General features: G+C 38.1%; 3 protein-coding genes across 3 annotated transcripts; 1 reads left to right on the top strand and 2 right to left on the bottom strand.

The window, feature by feature from the left end:
- Positions 1–31: 31 nt before the first annotated feature.
- clp1 (cleavage factor polyribonucleotide kinase subunit 1) lies at positions 32–4,959 on the bottom strand. The gene is made up of 6 exons (XM_026225008.1): positions 4,806–4,959; positions 4,271–4,548; positions 4,071–4,178; positions 1,941–2,060; positions 1,701–1,838; positions 32–851 (listed from the first exon to the last, which is right to left on the bottom strand). The coding sequence occupies exons 2-6, from the start codon at positions 4,544–4,546 to the stop codon at positions 156–158; spliced, it is 1,338 nt and encodes a 445-aa protein (XP_026080793.1). The 5' UTR covers positions 4,547–4,548; positions 4,806–4,959; the 3' UTR covers positions 32–155.
- Positions 4,960–9,188: 4,229 nt separating this feature from the next.
- Positions 9,189–10,580, bottom strand: mif (macrophage migration inhibitory factor). The gene is made up of 3 exons (XM_026225007.1): positions 10,255–10,580; positions 9,472–9,644; positions 9,189–9,256 (listed from the first exon to the last, which is right to left on the bottom strand). Exons 1-3 carry the CDS (start codon positions 10,360–10,362, stop codon positions 9,190–9,192), a joined length of 348 nt encoding a protein of 115 aa, XP_026080792.1. The 5' UTR covers positions 10,363–10,580; the 3' UTR covers position 9,189.
- An 802-nt stretch (positions 10,581–11,382) lies between these two features.
- On the top strand, positions 11,383–16,017 carry LOC113057592 (zinc finger protein 572-like). Its single transcript, XM_026225006.1, has 4 exons — positions 11,383–12,314; positions 12,520–12,701; positions 13,854–13,950; positions 14,870–16,017. Exons 1-4 carry the CDS (start codon positions 12,020–12,022, stop codon positions 15,742–15,744), a joined length of 1,449 nt encoding a protein of 482 aa, XP_026080791.1. The 5' UTR covers positions 11,383–12,019; the 3' UTR covers positions 15,745–16,017.
- Positions 16,018–16,306: the final 289 nt, after the last annotated feature.

Raw genomic sequence — 16,306 nt, 5'->3', positions numbered from 1 at the left:
TTGAATTTAAAGAAAAAAAGTTTTTCTTCCCCACAAAATTATTAAAACTTGCTCTTTAAAAAAATAAACAGAGCTATAAATATTTTCTAAGAACTCAACAGATGTGATAAGATAATGTCCCTATTAAGTGTAGAGCTCTGCTAGGCTTCTATGCTTCATTTAAGGTCGATAAAACGAATGTCCATGATGAGCAGAGTGTGTCGCGGCAGGGGTCTGGGTGCTGGTGAGAGTACCGTCATCACCTGAGCTTGTGTGTCCACCGCGGTCACAACTACGAAGCCACACACGGGACTCTCTAGAATCCCTCTGCTCTGTTCTGCACCCACCTCGGCATCATCATCCACCGAACTCACACTCAGCACATGGTGGGTTAAGTCCCTGCCAGGGCTGACTGGGACGAGTTTAAGCTGGGTGTCGTCCTGGGACATACCCAGAGGGAGACAGGAGTCTGGAATTGAGGGCGCACCAATCTTGTAAATACGCACCTCTGAAAAACGCACATCAAAGGCATGAGGGTAAAAGGAAGTTCCACGGAAGCCATAGAAGTATTCCCGGATCTTTTCATCCCGTGTATCTCGTCGGCAGTCCTTCGAGCGCTCCACCACGCCGCCGGACTTTGGCATAAGGACAACACGTACAAAGTGTGGCAGGTCACGTTTAAGCTCATTATAGAGACGCTCCTGGTCCAGCACTAGTACAACATCCACCTGGAAGGCTGAAGCGCAGTGGACCAGAGCCTGGTAGCCTGAACCTTTGACCCAGCCGCAGGTGTTAATTATACAGCCACCCACACTAGCCTTGCGGTTCACCTCACAGCGCTGGGAAAATACTTCTGCAAGACTGGAAGTCAGCTACACACCCAAAGAGAGAGAGAGAGAAAAAAAAAGAGACTCCTTCAAACATGTTTTATTAATATGTCTGGATAATTCATACTCATTTTACTTAAATTCAACATGAAACGGCATTCACAACCCATGTTACTTCTGTAATCTAACATACACTACCATTCAAAAGTTTGGGGTCAGTAATATTTTTGAATGTTTTGGAAGTCTCTTATGCAAAGCTGAATGTAACGTTTGAATGGTAATGTATTATAATCTGACAGTATTTGACTTCAGGGAATGACTTTTTTCTTCAAGGAGCCCAAAATATTTTTTTATAAAAAAGAAAAAGAAAAGTAACATTAAAACTGCTAATATTATGAAAAGCAGTATGTAATATTGAATACAGTAGGTACATACTATTCATAAAATAAAAAACAAACATTTGTAAATTTGGAATAATGTGCATTGATGGACCAAGAACCAGTAACATAAATAAATTAAATATAAAGTAAACACTTTTATTCTAGTAATACCAGACCTTTTGCTGTACAATGATTAAAAAAAAAAAAAGCAAAAGAGGATTCATCATTGTCATGTCATCATGCAACTGGTGATTACTACTCCTTCAGTAACTGCTACGAAAATTGACTTTATTGTTTTTGTATTAACAACTGCAGAAGAACAAGACTTTATAGCTGCATTAAGAGAAAGATTAATGCATGTTCTCCTCTCTATTATTGATTAAACAGTGCCAGGATAGTTTGGTACTTTCTGTTTGGGGCCAAGCTCAATCTGTTCTAATAATTTATGGGCCAAAGCTCAGTATAACACTGAAGTGTAAAGAAAACACACCCTTAAGTGCAATTTTGTCATTACCTTGTTGTAAAGTTTGATATTCGTTCCTGGTGTGGTAGAGCCAAAGTGAAAGACAAGTGGAGCCTGCACAGAGAAGCCTTCTTCTACATCAGCAGGACGTTCAATGCACAGAGCTGACATAGTTCCAGGCACAGAGACCTACGGACAATAACAGTTAAACATGCATATAATGCTACATTTCTTACAAGCCTGTAATGTTTAGCAGATGTTGCACTGATCCTTCAGGCATCATTTACTTACGCTGCTCTGGCCGACATCGAGTTCTACCAGCGTAGGTCTTCGTCCCAGTCGCACAGCATAGTTCAGCAACACTCGACATACTGTTGACTTTCCCACATCAGTTGGTCCGACAACCATTACCTACAACAACAGAGCGCATTTAACCCTCAGTAACCACAGAGATGTCAAAAACATTTATTTGCTACGTTAAATAGACACTACTATTCAATAGATCATAAGGGGTTGGTAAGATTTTTTAATATTTAAGAAAGTATCTTACACTCATTATGGCTGCATTCATATTGTACTAGTAATATTGTGAAATTTTATTACAATTTAAAATAACTATTTCTGTTTTAAAACCTAATTTATTCTCTTCATGGCAAAGCTGAATTTTTACCAGTGACAGTGGGTGAAGAAAAGAATCGCCTCTGTAAAATAATCACATTTTGTTGCTTTGAAGATGGGCACAGTATTTTTTATCCAACTCTGAAAAGAAAAGAGCTTTCCTGGAGCATTTCAGTCATTGGCAGTGCAACTGAAGCAAACAATCCACTGTGGGTGGCAAGGACTGTCAAAAGATCTCCTGGATAAAGTTGTGGACAGCCACAAGTCAGGAGATGGATACATTTTATTAAAGGATTCATTAATGCCTAGAAGCAAAGTGAAGTCTATTATTAAGAGGTAGAAGGTGTTCGGTAAAACAGACCCACCATGAATCAGGATGTTGCTCCAAACTGGATGAAAGAGCCATGAGGAAACTGCTCAGGCCTACAACAACTCTGAAGCAGTTGCAAAATTTTACAATTTATGATTGTGTGCATGTGCCAACAACATCACAAATTTTCCACAAATGTGGCTTATATGGGAGGGCTGAAAGAAAAAAGTCACTCCTCAAGAAAGGCCACATGAAGTCATGACTGAGCTTTGCAAAAATGCACTTTGAAGATTCTGAGGCAGCTGAGACTAAAACTGAATTATTTGGCCTCAACACCAAATGAGATGTCCAGAAGAAATCCGCCATCTCACCATCTAAATAACAGAAATCATACAGTGAAGCATGGAGGTGTAATATCCTGTTATGGGGTTTCTCTGCAGCAGAGACTGGAGCACTTGTCAGGATAGAAGAAACAATGGATGGGGCAAAAAATGGTCAAATTCTTGAGAAAAAAATCTGCTGCCCTCTGCCAGAAAGTTATCAACGGGAAGAAGGTTTAACTTCCAGCATGACAATGACCCAAAGCACACAGCAGAACTGAGAAAACAGTGGTTGAAACTTGAAAGGAGAAAAAGGTGATTGTCCTTGCATGACCAAGTCAGAGCCCAGACTTAAACCTCACTGAAAATCTGTGGAATCACTTGAAGACTGCAGTCCACAAATGGCCACCAACAAATTGAAATTAATTTGAACGGTTCTGCAAAGAAAAGAAGGCAAATATTCCAAAGTCTAGATGTGCAGTTAGTAGAGACAGAGACATATCCCAACAGACTAAAGGCTGTAATTAAATCAAAAGGTTCAACAAAATACTGACAACAAGGGGTGATCCTTTTTCTAACTCAGTGATTGGTTTTTGGATGTGTTCTATCATTCACTTGGATGGTACAATTTGCACTGAGTAAATACAGCTGGATAAAACAAAAGCTCTGTCCGTCTTCAAACCAACAACAATGTGATTATTTTAAAGGGGGGGCAATTATTTTCCATACTTACTGTATTACTCTGGTCTTCAGTGGCTACATTTACATGCACAATTTTTGGTTCAATTGGACTGAATTCATTCTGATTGATGAATCTGAATGTAGTGTTTACATGAACGCTAAATAAAGTGATCGTGTTGATGTGTGCATTTATATGTCAAAAGCTTTAAATAAGATTTTTTTTTTATACATGCGCACACTGCACAGATATTGAGTTTCACTCTCCTACACCATTTCTTTATTTGTTTCTAACAGCATTTTTTTTTTCAGGATACTTTGATGAATAAAGTTCAAATGAACAGCATTTATTTGAAATGGAAATCTTTAGTAAAATTATGTCTTTTTAATGTCATTTTTTTTTTAAATTTAAGTCAACTTTGCTAAGTAAAAGTATACATTTCTTACCAATCCCAAATTGTAGAAAGGAACTGTATTGTATGTCTGTTTACATACCCGAGGGCCTCTCTCATTGTCTTTCTCTGCTTGACGTCTCATCTGCTCTAGAGCTGCATGGGTGTTGAGATACAGCAGCATGGGTGTATCTTTGGAGATATAAGCCACCTATATTTATGAGAGAAAGGCATTTTTGAATTCATTTAGCATTCCATGTCATTATTCTAGACATCCATTGGCATCGTTTTAACCTCTCTCACCTCCGTCTTTCCTGAAAGCGACACACTGCAGCCTTGCCAGGTGAAAACTGCAATCTTAGAGCCTGGTCCGAAGGTGTACTTCTTATTCCGGTTCAGTTCGGATCCGAACACCTCTGCCAGACCGGTCAACAGCTCGAGCTGCACTCGTTCTCCTGCTTCGACCTCGAAACGCAGTTCTGTCTCTCTCTCCAGGTCAAATCGTGTACCTGAAGTCCCAGCACTGCCCGAAGAACTCAGGCCCTCATCTGCTGACTTTTCAGGGGCTTCTGTCGTCATGGCTGTGATAGAAAAATTGGATGTTCAAAAACTGCTATATTGCTAGGTACTTGTATTCTTAAAGATGAGGGAAATAGCATATTATTGTGCCATTCCTGTGTGAACTCGTCCCCTCTGGTATTCATCTCGGCAAATACAGTGTTTTATAAAAGATTTGCCAAATAATGTATTGTTCCGGTGGTGTTAGCTTGTTAACGTTAGCATGTTGAATATAGTTACAAATAGATGGAGTCCGGGTAGATAATATTATTTAATATACCGTAATGTCTAGGCTCTTCCAAACATCCACTGTTTAAACTTCGTCTTGTTATTTGGAAATTGTCCCTCAGTTCTTCACAGCAACGAGGAGTGCTGTTAAACCATCACACTGCACACTGATGACGTAGTGTCGCGCGTAGATGATGTCATGCAATGGCAGTCCAATGACCAAGATCCTCTCAACATGATATTTATTTATTTATTTATTTATTTCTAATTTGATGTTTGTTTGTTTGGTACCTGTGGCTCATTTTTTGTTGTTCTTTAATAAAAACAAAGAATAATCAGATCTAACATGGGTTTGCTTGTCTTTTTTCCCCCCAATGCTATGCTGTCAAGTTTTTCCAATGCTAAACTGTCTGGTATAAAAGTAAAAAATAAAAATAAAAATTGGAAGACATATTGTATAAATGTTTTCAGGATAATAATGTGAATTTAGGTGGAACTACAGTTATTTATTTGTACTGTAGGCAGTAGGGTGAAAGATGGCAATAATTCTGAGGTACACAATTACTGCCGATGGTAAAAAGCTTGTCAGTATCAGCAGTATTTTAAACATGCAGAGCATGTTCTCTTGACACATAAATATATGTGTTTTCTTATTTAAGATATAAAAATGGTTAATATTCTTATTAATTTTGCTGTAGCAAATAGTACGTTTGCAGTGAATAATATAATATATTATAAATTATAATAGAATAATATAAACAGTTTGAGATGAAAGTGCTTTAATAAAACTCGTATTTCCTCTCACTGTTTGCAACATTTTGTTCAGGTGAATGAACATGTATGTGAAGATGCATTGAAAAAGACATTGAAGGAGGTCTACTATTTTGTTACTGGCTGAAATATTCATCAGAAATATGAAGTAGTGTCAACCCTAATTTCACCCATTTTAGAATTAAAATAGAAAAATTGTAAAAATGTCAAAAATAAACATAAAAACGTAAACAAAAAAGGGGAAAAAAGGAGAAGATTTGTTTAATGAATGTCTCCCAGTGTAAAGTCAGTTTATTTATTTTATTTTATTTGCATTTATATTGTATTGTGCTAATACTATATATGTTGTAACTTCCCAATACAAATTTTGGGGGTATGTAGGTCTACGCTTTGTCTTAGATTTGTGAAGATTTTTTTTTTTTTTTTTTTTTTTTTTTAGTTAAAATATCCATTTATTAATTGTGGTTTCGGGTTGTGCTTTATTACAGGACTGACGGCCTAATCATATCAGAACTGTCGGGGACACGGGCAGGGCCGTTTGAAGGAATTTGGGGGCCCCAAGCAAAATGGACATAGAGGCCCCCCGCACGCACGCAAACCCTACAGGAACCACAGCATAGCCATACAGTTTAAGTTCACCCACACTTTAAATAAATAAAAAAGGTTTACAGTGCAAATACTGCTTGAAAAAATAGTTTGGTGGGAATTCAATAGTGATTTGCACTGTTTTTGTTTTCTAATAATATGACAGCACACACTTGTCAGTTTAAACTCTGGGCTGTGCAGGATATCAGCTATAATTATAGAGTTTGTGGTACCTTGGCTATATAGAGGAAACATCAGCACTGAGAAGTGATGCATCTGTTGATGTTGAGGATGAAGTTGATGGTGTAGCTGGGGGAATAATAAATGAAAAAAAAAATCTGAAATTACCTGTGAAGTAAGTTTTACCATTTCACTGTTAGCATATTGCAGAGGTCACTATTAACAGCTCAGGGGTGCGTTTCCCAAAACCATAGTTGCTAACTAAGTTAGATGGTAGACACTTTGTAATAACAATCATTAATAGATGGTAAATTGCTAGTTAATTAATCTTTAATCTTTGTCATTTAACTGTTAGCAAACAGTATTTTTACTTATTATAAAGTTTACCGAAAATGTTTAGATATGTTAACATTTCCATATTTTGATATTATTAGGGAAGGGATGCAGGCAGCTGCTTTCACTACCAATGCTTAAAAACATCCCAAGCTAATGTTTGATGCACGGAATTTATTGTGTGGTTTTCCTAACCCCCATTTGGAAAATAGATTATCACGGTGGAATAGTATAGCATGCTATTTGCTGTGCCACTTTCATCTAGGGCTGTAGCTATCGAATTTGTTAATGACAACAATGACAATAAAGTTGACAGATGAATTAAGTGCATTTAAGTGCCATTCAGTTGGGGTTTTAAATAAAGCATTTTCTGAGATGCACATTAAACATAAACACAAAACATTAATTTAATTTATATTTTAATTATTGAAAATTAAGCAAACTTAGCTTTTTGGTAAACAATGGGGATTTACTATTAAAAATAAAACATGGAAAAAAATTTGTGTGATTAAACCTTAAAAAAAACGTTTGATTTTGTTTTAGTAGTTGGCTATGTACATTCTGCTGAACAATAGAAATACATCTCTGGCAAATACTTGTCTAAAACAGGACTTTTATTTTGACGGGTTGACGTACTTTTACAGCTCTGTGTATCGGTCAAATGCTCATGAAGTGACTGTCAGAGCAGTTCTGGAGATGTTGTTCATGTGTTCTCGTCTTATTTAGCGAGACAGCAGACGCTGAAATTACGGCGAGCCTCACGTGCGCTTCAGTGTGTGTTAATAAAGGAAGTCGCGGTTCTGCTCCATTCATTAACAGAGACACGCAGAACATGCAGGATTCATATTTAAACAGACTGTTCTGGCTTAATATTTACAGATATTAGTCCATCACGTGAGATCATGTGGTTGGCTGGCTGCTATCAGCGACTACTGAGAGGGGCCCCCTTGAGGGGGATCCCGATAACAGTGTCATTACACGTTACTGCATTGACGATCAAAGGGGCGCTCACACAGTGTCGTTGCATTTTATTCTTAACCAGTCGTTGTCTTGGGGCCCCAGGCCAGCTCGGGGCCCCAAGCAATTGCTTGGTTTGCCTGCCTTGTTGCGACGGGCCTGGACACGGGTTTGAATCAAGCCTGAATCATTCCCCCTTCCCTCCCTTTTTTGTGTCTGTCTCTACTGTCCTATCCACAATCAAGGCCAAAAAAAAAAAGGTAAACAGGTGAGGTGAGTGATTAGGTAAGTATGATTTTAGCCTTCCAATATAAATTTATTAATTGTAGTTTCTGTTTATGCTTTATTACAAGACTGATGCCTAAAACATATCAGAGCTGTTGGCTGAAGTGGACTCAGTTAAATATAATTTTAGCATTCTAATTAAAATATAAATTTCTTAACTGTAGTTTCTGTTTGTGCTTTATTATAGGACTGATGGCCTAATCATATCAGAGCTGACAGGGACTTGATCCTGGCCCGGGACATTTTCTTACACCATTCACCTTCTTTCCCCCAATTTTATTGTCTGTCTCTGCTGTCTTATCCTATGCCACTTCAATCATTTAGAATGTAATTTAAATATATACACATATTTAACAAATTATAGCTTTGTATATGGTAATAAAAATTTATTTTTATTTCTCCCTCTGGTCAATTCATCTTTGTTCCTGGATAATGATGCAAACAGACTAAACGGAATATCTCCTGTGATCAGCTCTGCTGTTCCAGGCAGACAATTTACCTTGCCTTGTTTCTTCTGTAAACTCTCTTAAGTCTTGTTCATGTTCTATTTGGAAATGACTAGTTTTAGACTACTACCTGTCTCTGTACTCAATGTTAATGTTTTGTCTGTCTTTTTTTTTCTTTTTCTGTTTGACTTCTATGACTTACTTCTAATCTGCATCATTACTATGCTAGTTTTTGGTCACAATAGTCTAGAATATTAGTCTCATGTTGTAGCTAAAATATTTCAGACAGATGTGTGGTTTCACTGCAAATATGTGCCTTTTGTAATCTTACTTTCAAACATGTATTTCCCCTCAGTGATGATTTCTCAAAAGGATGTTTTTGCTAGGCTGGTTATGAAATCAAAGTTCAGAAACAGTTCAGTATCGTACCTTGGTATGACTTAAGGTTTATTTAGAGACATGCCTAAAACAAGATTTTTGACATTGGAAGTGTGGCTAAAGAATTAAAAATGCCACAAATTCACCATGATGCCTTAAGTCTAATGCTGAGCTACTTAATTTATCCAGTATGTTGTGGTCTCTTTTATTTTGAATATTTATGTGTTAATATCTAATATTTAATTTTATAGGTCACAACAATACAGTACCTTTGGCAGCATTATGATTTTGTTAAAACATCTGTGCTTTTAAAGTGGCATGTAACAAAAAACAAAAACACATCTCAATACAGTTTAAAGAAAGCTTTATTGTCAAAGGAAGATGTTGTCTGCTGTGTGTTAAGACTTAATTGACTGATAGCATTATGCTCCCAACAGCTTTTCTTCATGTAGAGCTGGAACAGAAACCGCCACCTTCTACCAGATCATAAATCTATATTCTTTATCCGAAGGTAGTGCTGTTCCAAGCCACATTGGCAGCATCCATATCAACAAAGTTTATATAAATCCTGTAAAATATACAAAAAGGCTTTACTAAACAAACAAATAAGTGCATTTGACATACAACACAACAAACAACCCATAACATGAAAGGTATATCTCAAATGTAACATGCATGCATGCACATGCATATTAACAACTGAAATTAATTAGATATTTTAATTTTTTTTGTATAACATACTGGTAAATGCCAAAGGCAGCCAGCTGTAATACACTGATTTACCTGTCAGGTGAAATGCCAAGGTGTTTGTTGAGCAATCCCATAAGAAGTTTGGAGTATTGTTTATTTTGGGCGCCCCCGATCTTTCCAATGCTGGTGAGAGAGCAGAGCGCGCACGGATCTCCTTTGCCCCCGAACATCATCATCTGATCCGGGATAATGTGTATGGCGATGTACTGTAATATAGCAATACAAAGACAGACACACAATGGTTAATAGGGTTAAACGATGCAGTTATTTTGAACAGGATCTTTTCAAAGAAACAGATCAGAAAAATTTGATTCAAGAATCCGACCGAGTCGTTCCGAGAGGTCCTCAAGTCTAAATTAAAAAAAAAAAAAAAAAATAATATTGTGTAATGAGTTAGAATATTTTTTAATGAATCGATACACGGCTTCAAAACACTGAACTGAAATACACATTTTTAATACTGTAAAACTTAGTAAACAGCTAAATGTGACTGCATATTTTTGAAACGGGTTATGTAATACGTCAAACGCAGTCACGTAATTGCGTCAGGACGTTCACTGAAGAACAATCACTGAATCATGTTTTGAACTGGTTCGTCGAAACATTTGTTTGAAAACATGATTCACTGAAATGAGAATGATTTTCCATCACTAGTTAAGCTTAAATCGACAAATAATTAAGCTTAATTAAGTCCAACACGACTTAAGCCAAGTTACAGTTAAGAGGATAACTGTAGAGTGGAGTCTCTCATTTCATGTCGACTAATATAAAAAGTCCTACGGTTTGTAGGAAATAAGTAACATGCAGTCTGCCCACCTGCGCGGGTTTGCCCATCACTTTGGCGAGCTCCTGCGTGGCCTCCGACAGCAGCTCAGCAGGAACATCGTCCTTTGCAACATTTGTGTTCACCACGAACATAGGCATGACTGCAACAGCGAGACAGCACTTGGTCTACTGCAAAATAGTGCAAGGTAGAAGGATCAAACACTTTCGTGAATGTATCCAGATGTGAGCCCTGGGTTGAATAAGCTAACCTAACCGCGATGCCAGTACTTATTCTAGGCTACCGTAAAACACCATATGACCCAAATAAATATTTAGCAGTGCAGACCTGTTAGCATACCACGGTTGCTCCGCCGGCGCATGCAGCCCTAGAAGTCCATGATGATGCAGAAGCATGGTGCACAACTGAAGACAGTTACATTAGCCGGAATTGCACTTATCTAATATTTTTTTTTTTTTGCATTTTTTATTGTTGTTTATAAAAAAAAAATATATATAGCTTTTTTTTTTATACAATTTGTATAATTATTATTATTGTTACATTATCAATATGCAATAAAGTACAATATTTATACAATAAAAAATATGATACAATAATATAGAGAAAAGTGAAAAATAAAATAAAACTGTAATAAGCTTGTAGAAAGAAGACTATAAAAATTCCAGTGGAATGAAGAACAGCAGAATGGGGCAGACAGTTTATTTGACATTGTTAAGAGCCATCAAAGGCACTGCTGAAACGTTTACTTTAACAACAACAACAGCATTGAAAATAATATCAATTATTATAATAAATTTATATTACAATAGTCACCAAATACTTCACAAGCAAAATTTCATAACTAATAAAACAAGATTAAAATGAACTCCACTTTATGATGATAATAAAAGATAAAATGATTATACATAAAATGCATTTAAAAAACAATATAATAATAATAAAGGCCAACATAATAATACTTAAGAAAAACAATTTGCTAGCTGCAGTGAAAAGAAACATTTTTAGCTTTCTTTAAAAAAATAAAATAAAAATTTAGCAAGCTGGCCTAATTCCCATGGTAAAGGTAAAACAAAAACTACATCTTAATAACATAAAATATTTATATATCTTGCAAAACGTTGGTTTTCTTCAAAATTAACTTAGTGGATATGTATTTTGCCTCTGTAATAGTGCACGGCATTTAGTAACAAAGTAAATGGCTTGTTTTTCTTATTTTTCAACAGGATATTCTTGTTTTGTTTTGTACGCATCCACGAACAGGAAATAGATGCCAAAGCTAACCAGCCAAACCTTTTATTGGTTTACCTTTTCGGGTAATTACGGTAGCTCTGCGCGTGCGCAAAACGTGACATCCGGAAATAATATTGTAGGCGAGAATTAAAACTCTTGAGTTGAGAGGGGTGGTCTTGACTCGGCGAAAATGTGCAGCCGATAGCGCACAAACGCTCATAAATCATGAACACGGATCTTTTTTTGACCGTCGACTATATTTAGGCCGTCCTCTGGAGTGGAATTTCATCTTTTGAGGATTTGATTGGTGTGGTCGCAAGCTCAAAGATAGAGCAGATAGAGAAACAGGGTCCATTCCACTGGCTGTGCGCAAAGTTGGGTTACTTCGGATGACTGCCGTTGCCACAGTTGATGTCAGATTGTTATTACGCGAATTTAAATTAAGTGTTGTCATTGTAAACCAGATGCTTAAAAACATGACGTATAACTGGTGTTGATATATGGCGTAAAATAGTTTTGTTGGACGCAATTTTATTTATTATTTGTGCGACTGAAAACTAGTAAACCATGGCAGAATCGGTCAAGACCTTTCAAGTGCACCTGACTGCTGTCATGGACAGTTTGGTCCGCGCATCCGTGTGCGAGATCACCAAACTCTTCCAGGACACGGTGAACGACTACCTGGTGGAAATCTCGTTGAACAGAAAAGAGAACGAAGCGTTGAAATTGAGACTGAGGCTGACTGAGAATAAACTGAGAAACGAACGCAAATATGGCATGGGCTGGGCGGCCAGTCGGCGCGCGGCTGGTCTTCTTGGCGCAGACGACACCGTGCGTAAAGCGCGCAGAACGGATCTCCCAAGTAAGCGCACTGGCCAACTCGCGCTCATTGTGTGATGCTGTTGTTTTATCGTGCATTTTCGAGCCTTTGAGTGGAAAACCATAATGGCGACCTGCTCCTCAGTTCTCAGGTTTCTTTCTCCTTCCTCTCCTCCTCTTTTGCATTCCTCCCTCCCCCTCCTGTTCTCCTCTCTCCTCTTTCCCCCCCTCCCATCTTTCTCTCTCAGGAGGCAGGCAGAGGAAGGAGTGGAGTACTGATGCGTGGGAGGAGGGGACTGGAGGAGTGAGAGATGAGAGGAGGGACGTGTTCTGTGTCCATCTGTCAACTGGAGGAGGTGGAGGTGGGGAGGAGGAGGAGAGGATATGCGTCTCTGGGGAGAGGAAGGAGGTGGCTAGCATTAAAGAGGAGGTGAGTAGCCAATCAGATGTGAGGAAGCAGCTGCAGGGAGCGGAGGGGAAAGAGGAGATGCAGAGGGCTATGGACAGAAGAAGGATCTGAACAGAAAACCCCCTTTCTGCAAATGCAAACCGATTTGAAAGTGTAGCTGGAAGTCGATATTGCAAGTGTAAAACTGCACCAAATATTATAACCCAAGAATTATAGTAACTCTATGTTGCCTCTATGTTCTTTCCCTCAGTGTTATTTAAAGGGATTGTTCACCCAAAAATGGAAATTCTGTCTACTCACCCTCAAGTTGTCCAAAACCTGTATGATCTTCTTTCTTCTGCTGAACACAGAAGATGATTTTGTGATGAATGTAGGTAACCAAACATTTGCTGGTAGCCATTGACTTCTGTAGTATGGATAAAAATACTATGGAAGTCAATAGCTACTGTCAACTGTTTGGTTACCTATAGTTTTCAAAAAAATCTCATACTGTCACTCTGAAATAGACTATGTGCTTACTTCCTGAAAAGCCCTACATGAATTGAGTCACATGAACAAGGATCACAAAACCCCAACAGTCTTTAAGTGGTAGCCTGACTGTTTGTATTTTCATGTTGCAGTATTTTACTTAATAAAAAATATAATTATTTTTGTCATTTTATATGCTCTGTTGGTAGGTGGGGTAGCATCACCTGGGGGGATATTTTTTGGGGACAGATTGAGGACAGAATTGATATTTTTGGTTGAACTATCCCTTTAAGAGGTCCTATTCCCAAAAGTATGCATGAGCTTGACTACTAATAATAAGACTTCATTTAGATTTTAACAGCTGTATGGTGATCAGATCACAAGTGGACAGTGTTATTTACCAGTGTAAACAAGGTCAATGTATTTTATCATTTAGCTGCTCAAATCACAAGTCAGAATCACATATGATCACATCACTAAAGGACCTTCAACTTACCTGTCAATCAAAATAAAACACCTTTATTGCACTAAAACAAGTTTAAATGTTAAAATAACAGCAAATAAGTCACATAAGATCACTATCACATCAGCTCTGTCTGAAATGTTTATACTCTGTTTTAAAAGAAATGTTTATTGTCAGCAAAGTGAATTTATTTCACACCTTATGTTCTTGTTCTTTCTGCGTCTGTGGGATGATGGATAAAGGTGGAAGGCTACAGATCAGACTCCTTGAGGCTGTTGCAAGAGGCTCTACAGATGAACCAAAGTGAAACCAGCCCTTCCTCCCCCAGTCCCACCCACGGTGAGCACTGCAATGCTTTGTTTGGGAAAACGGCTAATCATTTCTTTGTGATTGTGAGCATGAACGGGTAAAGGAACACAGTTCTGCCATTATCTACTCACCTTTGTGTTGTTGTTGTTGTTTTTTCAGGAAACACGAGGAGAAATTTTGAAAACTGTCCACATTTTTTCATACATCAACAGTATATTGGGCCCATGACTGTTAAGTTCCAAAAGACTAGTTTTACGAAAAAGGAATAGTTCACACAAAAATGAAACTTCTGTCATCACTTACTCACCATCACATCATTCCAAACCTGTATGACTTTGTTTTCTTCTGTGGAACATGTAAAAAGACATTGTGAAGAATGTTGGTAACCAAACAGTTCTGAATCCCATTAAATTCCATTGAATTTTTTGTCCATACATTAGAAGTCAGTGGGAACACCGAAACATAAAAAACATAAAAACATTTTTCATAAAAATCTCTTCAATGTTCGGCAGAAGAAAAATGCAACAGGTTTGGAAGGTTGAGTGAATTACGACAGAATTGTTATTTTAGGATGGACTGTCCGTTTAGTGACCTTAAGTTTTTATTTTGCATACTAAGCCATTGTATTGATACAGTTAAGGTTTTTCAAATGTGCATATGTTTTTTGGAGCTTGACAGTTGTGGCTACTATGAACTGCTGGTGTATAAATAAGAAGAGTGTAAATATAGCTTTGCCATCACACAAAAAAAATTGTATTTTCAAATATTTTCAGGTAGAAAACTAATAATATTTCATTTTATTCATGTGTTTACTATATTTTTGAAGAAATAAATGCAGCATTAGAGATCATAAGAGACTTCTTTGAAAAGCATTTCTAGCATTTTAATTCTGAGGTAAAATTTTGTCCTTAACATGCTTATGTCTGATATATCTCACTTCTGTCTGCAGGTGAAATGGGCCCTGCTTCTTCTGTTCCTGAATCTGCTGCTGCTGAAGTATGGGAGGAGCAGCCAACCTTGTCAGAGGCCCCAGTGACCGGTGGAGATGAGTTCAGCAGACTGGAGACGGCCCTCAAGGCGGAGCGTGAACGCGAGGAGGCGGAGTCTGGCCTGGGTAGCCCGTCTCAGGAGACGTGTGGATCCGAAGGTGTGGCGTTCATCGGACTTGACGGTTTATGTAGCTCTCAGCAGGCAATGTCTTCCTCGTCACATAGAGCAGACCCTGCTGAACTACAATTCCCATCAGCCCCTGCCAACAAAGAGGAAGTGGAGGCAGGAGGAGAAAGTGGGGACATGCTGCATTTCTGTGCACGGTGTGGCAGCGGCTTCAATTCCACGTCTGACCTCATGAAGCACACGTGCCCTGCGGCCGAGGAGCGTCCCTATCAGTGCTCCGTGTGCGGGAGAGCGTTTGGCCATGCCTGGAGCCTTAAGAGCCATGAATGCATCCAGGTGGGAGAGCAGCTGCACCACTGTGAACTCTGCGGCAAACGCTTTACACACTCGCGGTCCCTCGAGCGTCATCAGCTGGTTCACACAGGTGAGCGGCCCCACAGGTGCCCGCAGTGCGGCCGCAGCTTCAGTCGTCTCGGCAACCTGGAGAGGCACCAGCGCATCCACACGGGTGAAAGACCGTATGAGTGTGGGACATGTGGGAAACGTTTCAGTCGAGTGGAATATCTAAAACGGCATCAGCACACCCACATCAGCGATGTTATGATGAAACTCCCACCTCTGCGAAACTCCCACCACTGCTCTCAATGCAACCAAACATTCAGTGATACTGAGCAGTTCAAGCAGCATCAGTGTCCGCACAACACATAATGTTATTCAGCATTCTAGAGAACCTTTTATTAGACCTTAACTAGCAATCCACAGCACTCTGAAGACCTCGTTCTTCATAATTCTCTTCCTTTTTTTTGAATCTTCTATTAACATTTTATCACATGCTTCTACCTTTTAATGACCCAAAAACATGATTTCATCACTGACTTGCACCCAAAACCTCAAAGCAAAGTACATTTAACCTAGTACAATGAAATTAAGTGAAATTTCCTATTTAATGTTATTATTTGAAAACTGTCTACTCATTATTCACAAGTGTGTGTGTGTGTATATATATATATATATATATATATATATATATATATATATATATATATATATATATATATATAGCAACATAATATGCACCTCAGTTTCAATTCCAACAGCCTATAAACCCAGATAACTCTTATTTCTTATGTAAGACTTCTTTTAGCAAGCTGTGATTTTTTTTTTCTTTTTGTGAACTAAGACATTTATAGAAGCTTGTCGTTTCTTATTAGTAACGAATAGAATGATTATTCATGCATTCCTCATATTTTTGTTCCTCTTATAGAGCCCA

This window comes from Carassius auratus, chromosome 39, assembly GCF_003368295.1.
Source record: "Carassius auratus strain Wakin chromosome 39, ASM336829v1, whole genome shotgun sequence".
Lineage (NCBI taxonomy): Eukaryota > Metazoa > Chordata > Actinopteri > Cypriniformes > Cyprinidae > Carassius > Carassius auratus.
The sequence above is the reverse complement of the archived record's forward strand: the minus strand, read 5'-3'. Positions and strand labels throughout refer to the sequence as shown.

What these genes read in the sequence shown, in the direction of transcription:
- clp1 (XM_026225008.1), bottom strand. Translation starts at nt 4,546, where the DNA reads ATGACGACAGAAGCCCCTGAAAAGTCAGCAGATGAGGGCCTGAGTTCT. An exon ending in ACAATGAGAGAGGCCCTCGG is followed by an intron (nt 2,061 to 4,070) that starts GTATGTAAACAG and finishes CTGTTGTTGTAG; the next exon opens with GTAATGGTTGTCGGACCAAC. An exon ending in ATATCAAACTTTACAACAAG is followed by an intron (nt 852 to 1,700) that starts GTAATGACAAAA and finishes TTGGGTGTGTAG; the next exon opens with CTGACTTCCAGTCTTGCAGA.
- mif (XM_026225007.1), bottom strand. Translation starts at nt 10,362, where the DNA reads ATGCCTATGTTCGTGGTGAACACAAATGTTGCAAAGGACGATGTTCCT. An exon ending in TGATGGGCAAACCCGCGCAG is followed by an intron (nt 9,645 to 10,254) that starts GTGGGCAGACTG and finishes GCTATATTACAG; the next exon opens with TACATCGCCATACACATTAT. An exon ending in CTTGGCATTTCACCTGACAG is followed by an intron (nt 9,257 to 9,471) that starts GTAAATCAGTGT and finishes TATATTTTACAG; the next exon opens with GATTTATATAAACTTTGTTG.
- LOC113057592 (XM_026225006.1), top strand. Translation starts at nt 12,020, where the DNA reads ATGGCAGAATCGGTCAAGACCTTTCAAGTGCACCTGACTGCTGTCATG. An exon ending in GCGCAGAACGGATCTCCCAA is followed by an intron (nt 12,315 to 12,519) that starts GTAAGCGCACTG and finishes TTTCTCTCTCAG; the next exon opens with GAGGCAGGCAGAGGAAGGAG. An exon ending in CTCCCCCAGTCCCACCCACG is followed by an intron (nt 13,951 to 14,869) that starts GTGAGCACTGCA and finishes TTCTGTCTGCAG; the next exon opens with GTGAAATGGGCCCTGCTTCT.